Source organism: Trichosurus vulpecula, chromosome 2, assembly GCF_011100635.1.
Source record: "Trichosurus vulpecula isolate mTriVul1 chromosome 2, mTriVul1.pri, whole genome shotgun sequence".
In the NCBI taxonomy this organism is placed as follows: domain Eukaryota; kingdom Metazoa; phylum Chordata; class Mammalia; order Diprotodontia; family Phalangeridae; genus Trichosurus; species Trichosurus vulpecula.
The window spans coordinates 424,917,310-424,939,205 of record NC_050574.1 but is presented as its reverse complement, the minus strand read 5'-3'; the positions used below and the strand labels follow the sequence as shown (position 1 = coordinate 424,939,205).

At 37.8% G+C, this 21,896-nt stretch overlaps 1 protein-coding gene across 2 annotated transcripts in view; it reads right to left on the bottom strand.

Moving 5' to 3' along the window:
- The window catches only part of CDKL5 (cyclin dependent kinase like 5), a 264,370-nt gene that overhangs the window by 44,782 nt on the left and 197,692 nt on the right, over positions 1–21,896 (bottom strand). For both annotated transcript variants that reach the window (XM_036743412.1, XM_036743411.1), the window contains 3 exons: positions 19,631–19,820; positions 9,670–9,750; positions 7,268–7,428 (listed from right to left, as the gene is read on the bottom strand). In XM_036743412.1, the coding sequence (XP_036599307.1) occupies positions 7,268–7,428; positions 9,670–9,750; positions 19,631–19,820 (432 nt within the window). The remainder of the gene's footprint in view (positions 1–7,267; positions 7,429–9,669; positions 9,751–19,630; positions 19,821–21,896) is intronic.

Below are 21,896 nucleotides of genomic sequence, written 5' to 3'. Positions count from 1 at the left end.
TTTACCAGGTTTGCAAACTTAATGTCCTCTCTGTCTCCTCCCTCTCACCCACCCCACATATCCAGTTATCTTGTAATTTCTAACTATACTTTCTGACCATATCTCTCTCCATAAACTCTCCACTGGCTCCCTATTACCTCCACAATTACATAGAAAGTCCTCACTTTGGCGCTTGGGGCTCTTCACAACCCAGATCTTTCTATAGTCTTCTCACACTGTTTTGTACTTTGCTTGTGATACCTGCCTGTTTGCTGTTGGCACAGGACACTCCATCTGCTGCCTTTTCACTGAGTCTTTCCCAAGTCTGGAATGCCCTCCTTCCTCATCTCCATGTCTTGACATAGCTTGGTTTCTTTCAAGACTCAGCACAAATCCTGTCTTCTACAGTTCTTCCCAGTCCCCCACCAGCCACTTAAGCCTTCCACTACAAGTTTAATTTCATTGTACTCTGTATTCATCTTACATGTGTCTCCATTGGTATTTAAGCCCCTTGAAATCTAATTCTTTTGTGTTTTTGCCTTTGTATCTTCCCACGCTTAGTACAGTGCCTGGCACATAGTAAACACAAAATAAATACTTGTTGGTTGATTAATTCATATGTCACAGGGGCTTGAAACATTTGTATAGGTTAGCAAATATTTATTATGCTACCTTAAATACACATGAAGACTCAAAGACTCCTTCTGTTGACAAAGAAAAGTCATCTCTTTACTCCTTAATAGATGGTTAAAGGAATTATGACAAAAAAAATTAATCCTTTGGTAGCCAATCTTCTGAAATGGGCTTTCTCAACTTGGCTAGGCTAATCTTCAGACAACAGGTGGAAAGATCAACCAATACATCCTAAAAGTCATTCCAGGTTGGCACTGCCTGATGGAGCACGCGCTCCACTCTATTTGTGATGAGGCATTATAGTAGTACTCTAGAAGAGGGGGAAAATGTTGAAAGCTAGTAAAATTATGACAATTTTGTCAAAATAGAATTCCCTCAGAGATTTTGTTTGTGTTGATGTTTCCATAAAAAGAAATACTACAACATTTTATGTTCATATTCTCTCCACAGAAGTCAGGAGGACAGATGACATCATAATCACAGTTTGACCCAGGCTCAAAATATACCCACAGAAGGATAAAGCTGGTCACATTAATTTGGGGAACTGCCAATTCTTTAAAATGTTTGGTAATGCTTAACTTAACACTGAACTCATGTCTACAGACATATCTTGGGAAAAAATATTTATAGCAATGGAATATTAACTACTTTAAATATTTGAAATTAATAAATTAAAGATGGGGGGGAGGAGCCAAGACAACAACTGAAAAACAGGGACTTGCTTAAGCCCCCAGGTCCCTCCAAACACCTATAAAAATGGCTCTGAACAAATTCTAGAGCTGTAGAACCCACAAAATAGCAAAGGGAAGCAGGGTTCCAGCCCAGGAAAGCCTGGTTGCGAAGAAGGGTCTATTGCACGGAGCTGGGAGCGGAGTGGAGCACAGCCCAGCATGGGCTGCACCAGGACCAACCATACTGGGAGCTGTGAGGAACAGGCGTAGCGCCATGAACCAGTGAGCTGCGGCAGTTACCAGACTTTACAACCCACAAACGCCAAAGACAACAGAGGAGGTTAGTGGGAAAAGCTGCTGGGACAGAGTGAAAGGAGTTCAGGGTCGGTCACCGCCCCCGGGGGCAGCGGGGGAGGTGCAGCTCTGAAGCTGCTTCCAGAGCTACAGCTGCAATTGCCTCTGGCCCCAGGCCTGCTTTGCCCTGCCTGGATCTGAGCCGCAATCCTGGTTGGTGGTTCTTTGGGGAGAAGAAGCCTGGTGTGGCAGAGCTTGCTGTGTAGAAGTAGCTCTGAAAAACAGCATAGCCCCTCAAGCTTGGGACAAAGTACTCTCTACTCTACAAGCAGTCATACCCTGACAAAAAGCTCAAGGGTCAAGTAGTTGGCTAGGAACATGGACAGGAAGCAAAAGTGGACTCAGATTCAGACTCAGATTTTGGAATCATTTTTTGGTGACAAAGAAGATCAAAACATACAGCCAGAAGAAGTCAACAAAGTCAAAGAGCCTACATCAAAAGCTTCCAAGAAAAATATGAATTGCTCTCAGGTCATGGAAGAGCTCAAAAAGGATTTAGAAAAGCAAGTAAGAGAAGTAGAGGAAAAATTGGGAAGAGAAATGAGAAGGATGCGAGAAAACCATGAAAAACAAGTCAATGATTTGCTAATGGAGACCCAAAAAAATACTGAAGAAAATAACACCTTAAATAATAGACTATCCCAAATGGCAAAAGAGCTCCAAAAAGCCAGTGAGGAGAAGAATGCCTTGAAAGGCAGAATTAACCAAATGGAAAAGGAGGTCCAAAAGACCACTAAAGAAAATAGCACCTTAAAAATTAGATTGAGGCAAGTAGAAGCTAGTGACATTATGAAAAAATCAAGATATTACAAAACAGAACCAAAGGAATGAAAAAATGGAAGACAATGTGAACTATCTCACTGGAAAAACCACTGACCTGGAAAATAGATCCAGGAGAGATAATTTAAAAATTATTGGACTACCTGAAAGCCATGATCAAAAAAAAAAAGAGCCTAGATAGCATCTTTCAAGAAATTATCAAGGAGAACTGCCCTGATATTCTAGAGCCAGGGGGGAAAACAGAAATTGAAAGAATCTACCAATCGTCTCCTGACAAAGATCCCAAAAAGAAAACTCCTAGGAATATTGTCACCAAATTCCAGAGTTCTCAGATCAAGGAGAAAATACTGCAAGCAGCCAGAAAGAAACAATTTGAGTACTGTGGAAACATAATCAGGATAACAAGATCTGGCAGCTTCTACACTAAGGGATCAAAGGACTTGGAATATGATATTCTGGAGGTCAATGGAGCTAGGATTAAAACCAAGAATCACCTACCCAGCAAAACGGAGTACCATGCTCCAAGGCAAAATATGGACTTCCAATAAAAAAGAGGACTTTCAAGCTTTCTCAATGAAACGACCAGAGCTGAATAGAAAATCTGACTTTCAAACACAAGAATCAAGAGAAGCATGAAAAGGTAAACAAGAAAGAGAAATCATAAGGGACTTACTAAAGTTGAACTGTTTTGTTTACATTCCTACATGGAAAGATGATGTGTGTAATTCATGAGACCTCAGTATTAGGGTAGCTGAAGGGAATATACATACATATACATATACACACACACACACATACATACATATACACAGAGGGCCCAGGGTGAGTTGAATATGAAGGGATGGTATCTAAAAAAATAAAATCAAATTAAGGGATGAGAGAGGAATATATTGGGAGAGGGAGAAAGGGAGAGACAGAATGGGGTAAATTATCTCACATAAAAGTGGCAAGAAAAAGCAGTTCTGTAGGAAGGGAAGAGGGGGCAGGTGAGGGGGAATGAGAGAATCTTGCTCTCCTCGGATTTGACTTGAGGAGGGAATAACATACACACTCAATTGGGTATCTTATCATACAGGAAAGAAGGATGAAGGGGATAAAAAAGGGTAGACGACAGAAGGGAGGGCAGATAGGGGGAGGAGGTAATCAAAAGCAAACACTTTCTAAAAGGGACAGGGCCAAGGGAAAAAACTGAATAAAGGGAGACAGGATAGGAGGGAGCAAAATGTAGTTAGTCTTTCACAATATGAGTATTGTGGAAGGGCTTTACATAATGATACACATGTGGCATATGCTGAATTGCTTGCCTTCTTAGGGAGGTGGGTGGGGAGGGAATAGGGGAGAGAAGTTGGAACTCAGTGTTTTAAAAGCAGATGTTCAAAAAAACAGTTGGCTTTGCATGCAACTGGGAAATAAGATATACAGGTAATGGGGCACAGAAATCTATCTTGCCCTACAAGAAGGTAAGGGAAAAGGGGATGGGGGAGGAGTGGGGTGACAGAAGGGAGGGCTGACTGGGGAATGAGGCAATCCAAATATATGCCATCTTGGAGCGGGGGGGAGGGTAGAAATGGAGAGAAAATTTGTAATTCAAAATCTTGTGGAAATCAATGTTGAAAACTAAAAATATTAAATAAATAATAAAAAAGTGAAAAAAAAAACCCAAAAATAAATAAATTAAAGATGGCTTGAAAGTATTTCAATTTATCAAAGTGTAACGGCCTAAATCAGGGGTGGGGAATCCGCAGCCTAAAAGCCACATGTGGCCTTCTAGATCCTTGGGTGCAGCTTTTTGACTGAGTCTAGGTTTTACAGAACAAATCCTTTTATTAAGGGGATTTATTCTGTGAAGTTTAGATTCAGTCAAAGGGTCACACCTGAGGACCCATAGGGCCACAAGTGGCCTCGAGGTTGCAGGTTCCCCACCCCTTGCTCTAAACAGATCCACAGATTCCCAAAAGAAGGCTAGCAAGCCTCATACGTAAGTTTCTTAAACAGATAGGTTATCACATTTCTGCTGACACTGAAGCTCTGCCAAAGATCAGTAAGAAATACTGTCTCAAAGATAACATGAATCTCTTTGGTAAGGAAACACATATGGCATTAATCTCTCTAGACAAAGCACCTTTTCAAAGCAGATAAAGGTCAGGTTTGGAGGTGCATACCTATAAGCCCGACTACTAGGGTAAATGAAGATAGTGGGCTGCATAAGCTTTGGAGTTCTGGAATGTAGTGAACTAAAGTCCGTCAAGTTTCCCTATTTTGTGGCTAACCTCCTTTAAAAGGCCAGCTACAACAGGTACTTCTGTTTTTCTCCTCTCACTTTCTTCTTAACCCTTTACAATCCAGTTCCCGACCTTATCATTTCATTGAATCTGCTCTCTCTGGTTACCAATGATCTCTTAGTTGATAAATACAATGTCCTCTTCAATCCTCATTCTCCTTGACCTCTCTGCGGCCTTTGACACTACTGATCACTCTTGTCCTCCTTGATACTCTGTCTCTAGGTTTTGGGGGGATCATTCTCTTGTAGTTCTCCTATCTGACCACTCTTTCTCAGCCTCCTTTATTGGATCCTCATTCAGATCAGACCCTCAAACTGTAGGTAGGCATCTCACAAGGTTTTGTCCTGGGCACTCTTTTCTTTTCTTTCTATACTGCTTCACTTGGTGATCTCATCAGCTCCCATGTTTTAATTACTCTCTCTAAATCTATTTATCTTGCCCTAACCTCTGCTGGCTTCCAGTATTACATTTCCAGCTGCCTTTCAGACATATTGAATAAGATTTTAAACTCATGTACAAAACAAAACTCATTTATCCTTTTCCCTAAACCTTGCCTGATGCTAATTTCCCTAAACCATCACTTCAGTCCCTCAGTCTCACAACCTAGAAGTTATGTTGGATTCTTCACTATCTCTCATCCCCCTTAAACAAGCTGTTGACAAGGCATGTCAATTTCATCTTTGCAGTATCTCTGATATATGCCCTATTCTCTGACACTGTCACCACTCTAGCGCAGGCCCGTACCACCTCATGCCCAGACTATTGCAATAGGGCCTAATGGTGGGTCTATTTGTCTCCAGTTTCTCCCCCCTCCAAACCAATCTCCATTCAGTCACCAGTGATTTTCTTAAAATATAGATCTGACCATGTCACACATACCCCTACTCAATAAACTCCAATGGCTCCCAATTGCTTCTAGGATCAAATATAAAATGCCCTGTTCAGCATTATAACCTAGACCACTCTTCCTTTCCAGTCTTCTTATACCTTACTCTCTACAACTTCTCTTTAATTCAGTGGTCTCCTGCCAGTTCCACAAACAAGACTCTCCATCTTTTGGCTCCAGCCATTTTTCTCTGGCTGTCCTCCATGCCTGGAATGCTCTCCTTCCTCCTCTCCAACTATTAACTTTCCCAACTTCCTTTAAGTTCCAACTAAAATTTTATCTTCTACAAAAAATCTTTTCTAATACCTCTTAATTATCATGCCTTCCATAATTATTTCTTTTATTTATCCTGCACATAGCTTATTTGCATGTTGTCTCCTCCATTAGATAGTGAGCTACTCGATGGCAGAGACTGTCTTTTGTCTCTTTGTAACCCCAGAGCTTAACACAGTATTTGGCACAAAGTTGGACTTTAATAAATGTTTACTAACTGTGACTAAGAGGCCCCAAATCCCACCACAATATGTCTTTCCAAATGATATGGTATAAAAGAAGTAAAAGGACCCAGACTACAAGTTATCACAGAAATGCACAGGACTGAACAGATATGAAACTTCCTAAACTCAAGATAAGTAACCAATTAATAGTACTCTTCAGTCCTTGATTCAATGAATCAAAATTTCCTGGAATCAAATCAGTAAGATATATTTTAAAATTTAAAGTTAACAAAGAAATTTCAGCTAAGAATAGTCTGAAAAGATAGAAGAAATTAAATGAAACCAGAAGCCTCTAAAAGAGTTATCAACAATTGTAAAATGCAATCAATATTCTGTTAATCGGAGAAACTAACAAAATATAAGTATTCACCACTTAATAGGATGTTATTACAGATCAGGTAAAGAGCTCTGTATGAAGCGTTTAAAATGCCATCTCTATTATAGGGAAACGGAGTGTTCTACTGAAAAAGTTTGTTTTGAGAATGACTGCTTTTTAAAGCTTCTTTAACAATGGTGGATGAATACTCATGCTTTCCACAAATTAAATACGGAACAGAATCACATTCTCAGCTTCCTGGGATTTGTCTCACTATCCACTCTGTTCAGCTGAAGGTAATACACATACAGCTAACAGCATACATGCAACAGTCTTACGGGTTATGTTGAAAGAATCCCCAATGAAGACACTGTTAGCTTTGATTTTATACCATCAAACATGTGTGCTCTATTTAGAACTGTTGTTTTGCCAAGAATTTAACTCTGCAGCTCAGATTTAATTAGAATACCCTTGCAGAAGGCTCACCCTTGGCACAATGGTAGACAGGTGCCTCTTAAATGCTCATCACATCGTTCATACCCTCCCCCCATGCTCTAGTGCTGTCACACACTCATTTCCACAAGGCCTTACTCTATCTGTGACCGGTCATGGCTAGAAACTATGTTAGTTGATATGACTTCATGTGTTACCCTTTCAAGGATATTTGCATTTTCATACAAGACTCACAGACTAAACAACTAAGACCCAAAGGAATGTGCTGCTCACTACAGGATTTCAAACATGGCCTAAGTGTTTATAATAGGCTGGTGGGGGCCTTGTTCCACCAATCACTATATAAAAGCATTCACCTATTTTATCTGCTTATAAGGCCAGTCCTGCTTTCTACTGCCTTAGAAAGAAATATTTACCTATTAGATAATGTGTTGCTTTCAACATGGTATGGTTTTCTCTTTGCTGATCGTGAAGGTGAAGTTCCACAACGATCCAAGAGTCTTTGGGTTTGAAATGAAGGATGGTTCAAACACTGTTCTGTCAAGTATCTGTCAGCTGGATCCAACTTCAGTAAATTCTTAAAGGAAAAAAGCCCAGGATTCAGAAAAATAACATAAATTTAAATGGACAAGAACTAATTTAATAAACTTTTAAAAATTTCTATCAAATTAATTTTAAAAACTTCCCCCCTCCCAATTGTTAGTAATCATTTCGACATTAAAACATTAATAAATCAAACCAGTCCTTATTTTTTAAATTACACACATTTAAATAAAAGCACTAGAAAGTAAGCAGACCAGGAAAACAACATACACAATGACTATAGCAATGTGAATGGAAAAAACAAAACAGAAAAGGAAAGCTATTTAATTAATAATAATAAATCTTGACCCTCCAGAAAAGCTGAGTGTTCTTTGCAGAGACAGGCAACTATAGAGATGTTGAATACTGCATATATTGTCAGAGCTGACTGATGTATTGGTTGGTTTTGCTGAACTATTTTTCACTCTTTAATTTTTAATTAATAAAAAAAAATTGCTTGTGGGATAGGTGGAAAAGGGCATATTAAGAAATAAAAAAGCAAAATAAAAACTAAAGGATAAAGAAATAATGTGAAATAGAGTTAAAGTAGTTAAAAACAAATAAAAGCACAGGGCTGGAAGATGGTACAACTGGATTCTAATCAATGCTGTTTCTAGCTGGCTGTGAAAATATGGGCAAGTTATTTAACCACTCTGGACTTAGGTCCCTTCTAGCCCTATGAATCTAAGCCATCTTTAGAACATAATAATACTAAATGAATATGGTTTAAATTGGATAATTTTAAACATATTCAGTGGCCAAAATACTCTTGTAAGTTGGCAGCTACCAAGAAAAAAACGAAGCATTTCACCAGAACTAAATTTGTCCAGGGCTTTTTGCTACTCAGTCTCATGTCCCTCTAGCATCAGGCCCAAGACCTAGGCTAAGATTTGAAGTTTCAGTTTCAATGGAAATGAAAATACTCACTTTTCTGGTCAAAGGGCTTTTGTTCAGAAACCTAAGTCACTGATTCTAAGCAAGTGATTATGCATTAACATTGACTCAGACAAAGCTCTAAATGCTGCACAATTCTTTTTCTTTTCCTAATTGGAGAACAAAAGCCATCTTGTGCGAGTATGCACAGAATGATTCTGGTTTCACTGGCATTAGCATTACAATGACTGTATTTTTAAAAGACATCAGCTAAAAATAAGTGTAAAGGCTCTTTGTCAAAAAATAGCACTTTAAAGTAGATGAATATATAAGAATTCAGGGAAACCAGATTTCTGTAAGCCAGTTCTATTTTAATGCTCTCATATCACATTGAAATATGGTTATTAACATGTTATTGGTAGAAAATACTGTACATATTAGTTATAAAACTTCTGGTTTATGAATTCCTTCATGAGATCAGGTCAATGCAATGAACTGCCAAGCAGCCACTAAATAACTAGCTGATTATCTCAAACTTCAGCACCAGAAAGAAAAGGGCCACAGTGGCCATTCCCCTGCGGCAACAACTGACCCAACTGCTTTACTTCTCTTCAGGCTGGCTACCAATCATTCTGACTGGATCAACGACATGATGGATCCATATTATCATTACCATGGCCAGCTTAATTATGATACAGTCAATTCAAACACACAGACACAGCCAACACAAGCACAGTGACATCAAGCATTTTCTACTCAGAATGAGCTTCTCAAGTCAGATATATTCTTATTCCTTTTTAGTTCCAGGTTCAAAAGTAAGATAAATAACAAAGACAGAAAAAACAGAACATTGAATTTATTCTAGTTTTTCCACTTTATTTTATTGATATTTTTAAAAAGTTAATCAAGTTTGGTAGATATTTTAGGAAAAGCAACTAACAAATATAAACACCATCAATGATGACGAGAGAAAATTTTCAGATTACAAGCTCCTCATATTTTTCTAATATTCTTATTAACTGGGCTCCAAATATAGGGTATGATCCATTAATATTGACTGGCTAATTAGCCATATAATAAAAATCAAATAAATATTTATTAAAGGCCCATGATTAGTCAACAAATATTTATGCAAACACTCTGCACTGCATATACAAAATGTTAAAACACAGAACTTTATTGTAACTTAATAGATTACCCATGTTATTTACAACTCATTCTCCACAATTCACTTTGGCAAATCTCTTATCTATTAATATAGGGCCTAACTCACATAATGCTTTGCAACATATTCCTATGGAGAGACAAGTAAAATATAAATTGAAAAATATTGTATGTAAAAAAAGAGAGCACAATGTCCTACCTTCATTAAGTCAAGCAAAACACCACTTAAAATTCCTAGATATCTTCTCTCCAAAGACTGGGGGTGATTAACAGCTGGGAACTGCAAACATAATATAAGAGCAATATTAGTGTGTAGGGAATGAAGTTGGAGATGTGTTGTGGAGGGCAGATGACACAGAACCACAAAATAACCATATCACTGAAATACACTGAAAAGTGTATTACTTTTAAGATCTATAAAAATGACAGGGATCAGAGGGATCAGTTAGCAGGAGTAGTTTTTCCCTAGTGGGAATTGTGTTAAAAGGGTCCCAAAAGAAAGATGTCAAAGAAAATGTGAAATATTATAAATTAACTAAGTATATAACATAAGTAGAAAATACTGGGGTAAAACACAATAACCTGAAATCATTTCCTGAGGAATTCATATAGTAATTCATTCTAACCCAATGAAAATATACATCTGAATAATAATACCATTTAACGAGATCTATCATTCACACTAATACATACTTAGCTGTATACTATCAACTCTTTAATACCAAAACTAATGGTGAGAATATCAACATGGGTAATACAAGTGTAGTGCCTCTTCACTTGGGGAGAGGAGGACACTGAACAGATATAAACTGATGAAAGGTGACACTATCAAACCTGTGCTTTAGGAAAATCACTTTGGTAGCTATGTGACATGTATCAGAATGGCGAGAGATCTGAGACAGGGAGATCAACAGTCCAGGTGAAAAGTGAAGACATACAGACATATATACATACACACACACACACACACACACACACACACACATGAGAAGCCACAGAGGTAGAAAAGACAAGACTACATGACTCGCTGGCAATTGCTTATGGACATTTCAAACTGAATGCCCTGTAGTTATTTCAGATTCAGCACTTGTTACCTTCCCCACCCTCCCACCCCCTACTCTTCTTCCAAACTTCCCAACTTCTGCCATGAGCATCACCATCCTTCCAGTCATTCAGGATCACGACTTTGGTATCATTCTGAACTCCTTACTCTCACTCACCCCACATATCCAATCATTAGCCACATATAGTTTTTGATTAACAAACATATTTTACTTAAGTGACCTACCAACTGTATAAGCCAGGGACCTCGAATACCAGAAGTGATTATTTTTTCAGAGACAGTCAATATTAAGCTGAGAATTCTAATGTACATTTATAATGTACTGTTTTTCCCTCAGCAGCTGGGGCAAAGTGGAAAATGAACTGGCCCGGATGTTAAGAAGACCTAGATCAAAGTCCTGTCTCTGACACAGACTGACTTGTGTGACCCTAGGCAAGTCACTGAGCCCTTGCATGCCCCAGGCCACTTTCTAAGACTAAATTGCAGAACAGTTGCTGATATTCATTGGTGAGGAATTTCCTCACCAAGAATTTCCAAAGGAATGAAAACAACAAAAAAATCAGTACTTAAAAAGTCATAATTTTCTTAAAAATGCTCAACTTAAAATTCCTTAAGTGGAACTGAATGTGAGACTAAATTCCATGGCAACAGATTGAAGTAATAAAGCATTACAGTTTCACTAAAAAGCCAATATGCCAGAAACAAAATAGAATGAGAATGCAAAAAATCAAATTCATTTTGTTAAAAAAAGCGTTAAAATTTCTTCAAAATGAAAATCTGTTTAGCACGAAAGACACAGTGAAAAGAGCTCAGCCTGTGGAGTCAGAGGATATGGGCACAAATCCTGCTTCTGACATGACTTGGGTGACCTGAGGAGTTCACTTAACTGCTTATCTCAATTTCCTCATCAAAATAAGGGAGTTGGGCTAGCTGACTTCTAAGATTCTTCCTAACTTACAATAAGGCATATTAACATCTAGACCATTTCAATCTTATTGCCCATTTGGCAAGTACTCCTTACTGTTTTTCCAAAATTACAGAAGTCATCACATTATGTGTTGTTGATGTTTCAGGATACATAGTAGTACAATACAGATAATAAGTAATGATTGCTTAAGAGTTGTTCTATGTATTGAATTATCTGTCATTAAAACTCTTAAAATGATAAAGGACTGTTACATATGTTTATATACACACATAAATACACACACACACACACACACACAACACACTAGAAATGTAAGTGAGAGAAACCACCTACAGATGAATACAAAGGTGTGGCAAGGTTCTCTAAGAATAGTATAGAATAGCCTATAGCAGATTGCATGCCATCTTAGGGAAAGGGAAGCAGAGGGAGGGGGAGAAATCTAGAACTCAAAATCTTATAGAAGTGAATGTTGAAAACTAAAAACAAATGAATAAAATTTTAAAAAAGAACAGCATACAAAAGATTTATAGATGTATAGTCCTTAATAACTTTCTTTGCTTATCAATCAAATCTGTATGTTCTACAAATTAAACTCTTCTTTAATCAAATTAAACTCTTTTGGTAATACAAGGAACCCTTTAAAAAGCCACACTTTTTTTGCTGTTGATAGGCAGTGTTTTAAATAGAACTACTCTTTTTGGCTGAGTTTTGCTATCGCTGAAGATCATACCTAACTAGGGGCTCTCCAGAGTACCTGAAAGTAACTGAAGGACAGGCTCTACAAGAAGAGATGCTCACTTTTGTGAAAAAACAGTAGCTGAGAAGAGAGATGGGTTATGGAGAAAGAAAGGAGGAGAGAGAGGGCAAAAACAAATGAACATGGAAGGGGCAGAGATTGTCTCAAAGAAATTCCTAAGGAGCATCCTAGTTACTGAGAAATTGTACTTTCCAGGTGAGAGACAACAGACTAAGAGGCAGTGCAGGGCTTCCTTTCTGCTCCTCAGAGAAAGTAACCAAGAGCTCTACAGTGTCCCACGGGTCACCTCATGGCAGAAAGTATGATGGTCCAGAGGCAGAAGACATAAGTTATTGTGACATTTTTCCCAATAAGGACTTAGTTTTCTCATTTGTAAAATGAAGAGGAAAGATTGAAAGATCTCAGATTCTTTTCACTTCTAAAGAGAGGTAGTGTGGAATAGTATACAGAGTACCTGACCTAGAGTCACAAAGACCTGGGTTCAGATCTTGCCTCAGACACTTACTAGTTATGTGACCCAGTTTACCCTTTCTTAGCTTCAGCATTTCCATTGGTAAAAAGAGGATAAGAATACCAGTGGCTCTTGCCTCACAGGATTTTTGTGAGAATTAACTACAATAATGCAAAGAGCTTTGTAAATCTTAAAATGTCAGATAAGCCAGTTATTACTATTTTTATTTATGGCACTAAAGAGAACGTATATGGGAAAAAGGAGGCAGATGGGATCACGTATATTTAGAGAAAATCTGTCCTGGAGACGACAGAATTATGAGAGCATTGAAGAAAAGGTATCTATCTGAATACAGGAAAAGGAACAAAGGTGTGGAAGAAATCTTGAAACTTATTAATATGAAAAATAAGTGATGAAGAGAACATTAATAACCACTGAATTATGTGTCTACCCTCCCATCTACAGAAAATGTTTATGTGGGTCGGCTACATGTGAATCAAGGATATCCTTAATGAGTATTTGTAAGAAACAAGAAGGCTTTCCCAAGCAATATTCAACAGTGGACCACATCTTTACCACTTCACAACTGAATGAAATTTGTAGAGAAAATCCTATCAAATTTATTGTTTGTTGATTACAAGAACAAAACTCCATTTTTTATAATAGTGTCTCAAGATCAACATCATCTAATATTCCTTGGAAGATATGACAATAGAAATAACCATGTTCAATAACCTTCTGAAAATAAAAACCAGAAAAAGCATAAAACATGGAGATGGATGCTCAATCAAAGTATTTACTACTGTGAAGAGATCAGGTAGGAAGGATTCTTTGTAAATAGTAAGGTCCTCCAGATGGTTCTGTTTGCAGATGATACTATGTTATGTACATCATGCTGTATAGCTTTTTGGAACAGATCTCTAATCACTTAAATGAGTCTGGCCGTTCCATTCACACAGGAAAGACCAAACGGATGAAAAATGTCAACTGCACATGTTTCAACATGCGTCCTAATAAGTACCCTACAGAGCTTGTGCAACATTATATATTCTGACAAATAGTACAAATGAAGTTGAAAAGGAGGAGGAAAGCACTCTGAATTACTTTTGAGAAACTACTCCAAGCTTCCCATAACAACAAAAGATCCATTTTTTTTTCAATACAAACATTTTATCGGTTGTATTTTACTATGGCAGCATGGCACGAGAACACCACTGCCTCTGGGGAACTAAAGATACGTTTCACATAGAAGACAATGAAAGATGCCTGTTGGCTATGAGTAGGCTGCAATTTTTAACCAACATCCTCCAAAAGGCTCATCTAGAGGACCTTAACCTCCACAGGAAGTCCATCTTGGACTTAGATTATGCTCTGAACCTCTTCTATCATAGTGGCTAATATTTTTGGTGAGCATATATCTCCCTGTTTTAAGCCTCACCTGATCCTTATCATCCAAAAGTTAGTGAACAGGGTTATGGTTGTTACATCCTCCAAGGCATCCTGAATGAGTCTGAGATTTGACTAGGAGACACTTTATTATAAAAGAGCTTATAGGATCGCATTTTGTTGGTTATTTGTTGCTAAATGGGAGACTTGAAAAGAAAAGGTTTGGAATAGCTTAAATGGGGAGTGAGACAGGGAATCATGTAGGACAGAACAAAGGATTGCCTTGTTATAATGAGGGCCTGATTGATATTAGATAACAAATCTGCTACGTACCTAGTCAGCATGGTTGTGTGACTTTCTCCAATGATGACTGGCAACACAAAAGTAAGGGTGGTGGAAACAGATGGTGGACACGAGCCAAAGCTGGGATATAGTAATGTATGAATTATAAGAGGAGGCGGAAGTAAGGGATTTGAAAACAGAGGACAGTGAGGACTAGAATTGTTTAACTATAGGTCAAGATTGGAAAGGAGGAGAGTCATCTGAGTAAGTTAATAGCCTGAGAAAGTAAAGTACTTTAGGTTAGAGGAATTAGAGGTCAAAATAAGGGCAAGGAGGTTTAGGAAGGAAGAGGCACAGGGAGAGATAGAATAATAGAAGGCTATGATCAGATGGAGGAATGTCAGGGGTTTTTGTTGTTAATGGTAAAAAAAATGGTAAATGGTAAAAAAAATGGTAAAAGGGAGTGACCATTCCTGTATGTGTCCAAGGTGGTATGTGGGATTAGGTAATAGGATTTGAAGTAACTCTGGAATTAGGAAGTTAAGGAGTTTGAGGAGCATGAAGATGAATGTTAAAGTCCCCAGGTAGTTGTGGATAGAGTGCTGGGCCTGGAGTCCGGAAAAACTGAACTCCAATTCAGCCTCAGATACATACTAGCATGGGACCCTGAGCAAGTGACTTAACCTCTGGTTTCCTCAATTGCCAAATAGAGATAATAACATCACCAACATCTCAGTCATTGTGATGACCAAATTAGATTAATATTTGCAAAAAGTGCTTAGTACAGTGTCTGGCACATAGTAGGTACTAAATAAAGGCTTATTCGCTTCCCTTGCTAACAAAAGAGTAGGAGCTGGAAAGGAGAGAAAGACAGTGAACTAGATGCTGAACTCCTTAAGAAAGGAGTGAAATTCAAAGGTGATGTCAGGCAAAGAGTGATTCTGGAAATGTCCCCAGGACTCTCCAGCCCTCCCCTAGACCATTATGTTGGAGGGTATGAGTGAAGATACAGCCAGGTCTGGAGAGGAGGGACAGAGAAGCAGCATCTTCTGGGGGAAGTTAGGTTTCACTGAGAACAAGAAGACAGATGAAATATATGCGAGGAAGATGCCCAGACTAAAGGAAAGTTTGTTCACTATTTCCAGAAGACAAAGTAGAAAGGGTGGACAAGATTGTGGCGGGACGTGACTGGGGTAGAGTAAAAGCAGATGGGGTGAGAAAACAGCAAGAAGGAGTTGGAGATATTTTGTTCCTAAGTGTCCATGAGTAATTCCGGGGTAGGGGAGTAATGGGTGGTATGAGTACGCTAGCCACTGAGGTAACAGTGAAAGTTCACAGTCTTAAAGGGGTGCTATTTCTAGGTAAGGGCCAAGGTCACAGAAACTCAAGTCACCCTACTTTATCTTTTGGGCTGAGGAGATTGGAGAGGGGTGGACAGTGTTGAAGTTAAGCCTAGAGTGTTTCTGTGGTCAAATACCTATCACCACCTCTTGAGATCATACCAAATATTTATTAAGCATAAGCTCTGCGTCTAATACTGTTCTAGGTTCTAAGGTAGAAATATAGAGGTATATGTCATCATTCCCTACTTTGAGTCTAGTTGCAGAGACAAGACTTACGTGAGTCAATTAGGAAAAAGAATAAGGAATGTGTTAATACAAAGCAATAAATTAAATATAAAAATATTTATAAGTAGTCAGAAAGGGCAAAGGTTAATGCTAGATGGCACTATTTAAAGAAGGCTTCATAAAGAAACTTAGATTTAAGACGTTTTCAAGAATAGATAAAACTGGGGAAGGTTTCTTCATCTATAATTCTAAGGTCTGTAATGTAGATTATTTGATGATGGCGATTTAAGCAGATTTGATTGTCAAGAATGACTCAGTGAGTGTTCTTTTGTATGAAGATCACAAAGAATTACCACATGGCTTCAGAATTCAAACAGGTTTTCTCTCTCTCTATCAGACATTATTAACTCGAAAGCATTATTTGTAGAATGGGTGAAATCTTCTAGTGAGTTATACAAAGAAGTTCATGACAATTTGCAACACAACAACTTGCCTGATACTTTTATTTCTGTAACTGATATATTTTTGTAATTTTGCTTTGTGCCCTTAACTAAGTTATTTGTTGTATGTAACAGGTAACTTGGAAGTTAACCATTGGGTGTTAAATGAAGTCAGTGTGGTATGCTGTGTTGGTAAGCAAAATGGGCTCCTCAGCACTTAGTTCAACAAGTGCCCTTGGAGAGTTTTGCTTTTGTTTGCTTTGAGTAATTCAGTGTATTTCATTGAGCCTTACTAGGTGCTAAGCCCCAGGCCCAAACCTCTTAGGTGTTAACCTAATCTATGTGGATATGAACCTTCCAGGATCCTAAGGGGAGGGGCCAACTCAAGAACCAATCAACAGAGCCTAAGTTCTGGTCATTCAGACGACGCTTGATGATGTCAAAAACTCTGTAAGAGGTGAGAAGACAGCTTGGAGATTGAGACTTGTTGCAGCCAGAGACAGCTACAGCGGAAGCTGAAGATAAAGTCGAAGCCAAAGGAGCTGAAGACGCAGGAGCTGCTGGTAGCAGGGCTGACCCGAGGAGTGTTGAGCAAGGGCTTGAGGCCAGTGGGTAATCTTCTTACCGGAGGGGGGAAGCATGAATATGATTTGGTTTAATGCCATCATGTTTTTCTGTGGCCTCCTGCCTACTCTTGTGAGGCAGACTTATTGGGCCTGGAAGCTCTTGACCAAGATATCAAAATGGGTCTGCTACTTTGGAGCTTGAATAAATGCTTTAATTCTTCTGCCTTCTACTTAGGGAATTCCTTATATCCTGCGGTTCTGAACCGTTCAGACATGTATATGATTCTCTTTGAAATCATAAATTCTGCCTTCCTAATACATAGTCCCTCTCTTACCAATACTAAAATAACTTTCTTGGGAGAGACTGGATAATAAAAAGACTGTTTCCTGAAACCAAGGTAGTTTACCAACAGATGAAAATAAAACTAGACTTAAGTCCGGGTTTTTTCATTTATTTTCCTTTCCTAATAAAACGTATTCTAAAACACATTTAGGGATAGAGAACTGAAATTCATTTGCCTTTCGGGGGCTGGGATTCCATGATGATGCACTAAAATTGGAGGAAAGCTGAATGGTGAAAATCAGGCTCAGTGTATGGGATAGATGTAATTATTACCAATTATTTCTTGATGTTAAGCCTTAATTTGCCTCTTTGCAATTTCAGTTTATTGCTACTAGTTCTGCCATCAGGGAAAAAGCAAAAGAAGCTGAATCCTGAGTAGGTAGGAGGAGAGAGTACCCAGGAGGAAAAGCTATTCAGCAATGTCAGATACTATAGAGGTCAAGAAGACTGAGAACTGGAAAAGAAAGCCATCAGACCTTAGGAGAAAACCTTTTCATTTGAGCAGTGAGATTAAAAAGCCAAATTTTAGAGGTTTTAAAAGAGCAAGAATAGAGGAAGCACAGGCAACAAGTGTGGAAAGCTTTTTCAAGAACTTTGGTTTTTAAGTAAGGGCACAGAGATAAATGGGATTATTGAATCTAGTGAGTGTTTTTAGTACTCATAAAACTTTTTATAAAAGCACTGGAAGAAGATTCTTAGAAAGTTTAAACACTTAGGGTATCTGGGTGGTGCAGTAGATACAGCACTGGCCCCTGGAGTCAAGAGAGGACCCAAGTTCAAATATGATCTCAGACACTTACTAGCTGTTATGACCCTGGGCAAGTCACTTAACCCCAACTGCTTCAAAAATAAAAATAGAAAAAAGAAAGTTTAAACACTCTTGGAGTTATACACATTGAATATATGCGACATATGGACTGTTAGCCAGTTGTATATTTTCTCCCCCTTACAGACGCAGGGAAATAAGATGTGGATTTTTTTTTGAGGGAATGTGGGTGGTGACTGGGAAATGGGTTATCTTTGAACATACGTCTAGGATACATGCAGTTGGAAATGTTTAATAAGCCACTGGTGATAAAGGACTGGAGTTCAAGAGAGAGACTAGGACTGAATACCTTTAGGAGCTATCTGCATAGAAATAACTGAGCCCAGGGGAGCTAATGAGATAATTGAGAGGCTCTTTGTGTGACAAGGATTACATGAAATGGAACTAATTAAGGTATGAAGAAATAGAGAATATAAACAATTCACCAGAAGTGAAGATGGGGCTGTGGCAAAGAGAAATCAGATAATTTTCCATGCCTGCTACCAGGCAGCATCTTATATCAGAAGAGCTTAGTTACCCTCCAAACTAGCCTTAAGAGAGGTGAGGAAAAGGGGGAGAAAGTATGCAACTGGCTAAGTCCATCAGTCACAGAAATTCAATGCATACAACAACTTCAAGAATGGCTAAATTTCCTAAGAATCTCCTTTAGTGCTTTTACTAAAAGTTTGTAAGTCAGTCATACAAAGACAAAAATAAAACTCTCCTTGCCTTCAAGGGGCTTACATTATATCAATAAGCTAAAAAAGATTCATATATATTATATGCATATTCTCTGCTTACATAGCTATACATTAGTACTAGACATATGATTTCACTGATTTGGGAATTCACAAGTGAGGAAACTCCCTCCACTAATGCGCCTTCTCTGCAATTTAGAATCTTAGAGAGCTGCTGAAAACCCTGACAGGTAAAATGATCTGTCCCAGGTCACACACATACTTTCAGAGTTGGGAAATTAATCCACGCCAATCCTCTTCCCTCTATCCTAAATGTCTAGTCTCTATCCTTATCCCTAAATAGCAGAATGGCAGGGCAGACAAAGGGTGGGCCTCAGAGTCAGGAATACCTGAGCTCAAAGCCTCTGACACCTGTGGCCTATGGGACCCTGGGTAAGTCCCCAAACCTCTGAGAGCCCTAGGCAATTCTCTCTAAGTTGCAGAGAAGATCTGTACTAGTGAGGTAGTTCTTCCTTCACCAAGAGCACTCACATATCTAATTCCCCCCAAAAATATGCTATATAAACAATGTGACAATTTTTGCCGATTTTTAAAAAATGAATATACTTCAGACTTGCCAAAAAAAGGTTTTGAAATCTGAAATTTGTACAGTTATGAACATACTCAAATTTGAAAACTGTCCATGATTGCTGTATCTGTTTTCTCTCCTGTTATTAAAGATCACTTTATGAGATTTAAGAAAGTACGTAAGGAATTGCAAATATTTTAATGAGAAAAAGTATGGAATTCAATAAATAGGTTAGCAGTGTAGATTTAATGAATAATAATAAAAATTCCAGAGTATGGGTTTTTTCCCCTAACAAAATCCCTTACCCGAAGCCCATGGAAGCGAGGATTGCTGTAGAAGAGCTTCATCTGCTCAGATGGAAGTGGTCCTAGCACCTTCTGAATAGTAAAAAGTTGGTCAATTTCACTTTCTCCAGGAAATAAAGGTTGCCCATCACTAAGCTCCCCAAGAATACAGCCCACAGACCACATATCTACAGATTTTCCATAGGGAGCTCTGAAAAGCAAAAGGAATAATTATCACACCATTTAGAGAAATAATACATATCTTCAAATTGTTTTGTTTAAAAAATGAAAGATTAGTATTTTAAAGCATTTTTAGGAATTCAAGGTAATAGAAAAGTGCCAAGTAGAGTGAGAATGCCTATAGGTTAAGGCTGAAGTAGAAAATTACAGAAATTCAGAACTGCAATGCATGTGGTCACTTGAAATAGAGATGTTCTGTTATCCATTTATGCAGTTAGTAATTCTCAGTGGTTCAATTCAATTAATGAACATTTATTGAATGGTTATCATGTGCAAGGCAATTGTGCTAGGTGCTAAGAATTAGATGAAAATGAAATCACTCAGGCTCCAATGACCTTATATTCTACTGATCTGAAAAATGTTCATATTTATATTTTAAAATCTTAAAGGCTTATTATAGTCTGATAAAAGGTATTTAACCTTATCTGTGTTGAAGACAGGTACATTTTGCTTCAGCTAACATCTCATTCATCTTACATTGCTGGGAATTTAGCTGTTCCATCTATTTTCCAGATAAAAGAAGTTTATCCCAAGAAAGCGCTAAACAGGTTTTCATTTTCAACCTACTTCTGGGGAAATATATACACTTTCCTGACTTTAAAATGAAATGTAATTTAAATTATATTCATGAAGGCACAGGGCTATCATTAGGGACAGCAATGCTTCCACTGTTTTATTAAATTATTATTTATTAATGTCAATTTAATTTAACATATAATTAACTAGATATTATTTTATTAAATTATTTTCTTTGGGATTACCGAGAAATTTGGGTTGTCTGTCCCTATACTAAGTGATCCCAGACTATAGTCTGCTCTGAGTCTGCTATCCTGCTAACATGTCAGCTGTAAGTTACTATTTCAGTTCTTAACACTGCCCACCCACCTCCATCACTTTTACTCGGCTGTTAAATAATATGATTCCAGCTCCTCCCCTAGCTATAGATTAGCTCCAAGTCCCTTCCTTCAGGTAAAGTACACAGATTTTCTCTAATGCCTTTTTTTGTTTTTAGGTTCAGATTATCAAAATCTTGATTATTACAGAGAGAGAAAAGTGGGACCTTCCTATCAGATAGGTGAGACATATTTGGGGTTTTTCAGGTACACAAAAAATGTAACTACAATCTTAAAATCTACACAAATGCCTAGAAGCAACAAGCCTGGTACTTGTTTTAAACCATGTAAGTATGTCAAACCATCCTTAGAAGATAATGAAAAACATACAAATCCTAAAAAATCATAATTGCTTTAATTCCAAACTAAAGTAATTTAAGCTTTGAGAAAGGAAAACTACAATGAGGTATTTGAAAAAATTGAATGTCTAAAAAATGTCACAATAAAGGAATATTAATACAATTTCAACACATTACACATATATAAAACATCTTAAATGATGACCAGAAAATGCTTTCAGAAGCTGAACTAATAATATTTCAGTAGCAGCAGAACTAGTGGTTGATATGAGGGACAGAGGAAAAAGAAGAACAATCTCCCTTTACCTCTGAATTAGGAGATAACTATATGAGGGAAATGAAATAGCTCTAGCAAGGGGATTGCCTGATACACAGGCAGAAGTATTTATGAGGCAGACTGAGTTGAGCAGTTTATACTATCAGACATTTTTGAATATGAGGGGTTAAGTTTCTAAAATTCTATACTAGTATACAACTATATGCTTAATATGTACATAACCCCTGCCAAGACTTTTAAAAGTCTATTTTTTAATAAACACAATCCTATTTAATTAAAAATGTGAAGTTCTCAACTGATTAAAAGAAATGTCCTATTTTCCCCATACATAACCCCACTGCCTATCATCCTATATCAATAGACTAGGAACACAAGATCTATCTGTAGCGAACAAATACCACAGTGTCTCTCCTGACACCAAGAAGAATTCATCATAAGGCATAGTAGACCTGAATGATAGTTAAATATCTATATCTATATATTATCTATATATGATGAATTCTTCTTAGTGGTAAATAATGTTATAATGAGGTTTCAGTATATCCAGATTCTCTTTAGGATAATAAAAAGGGGGTAGG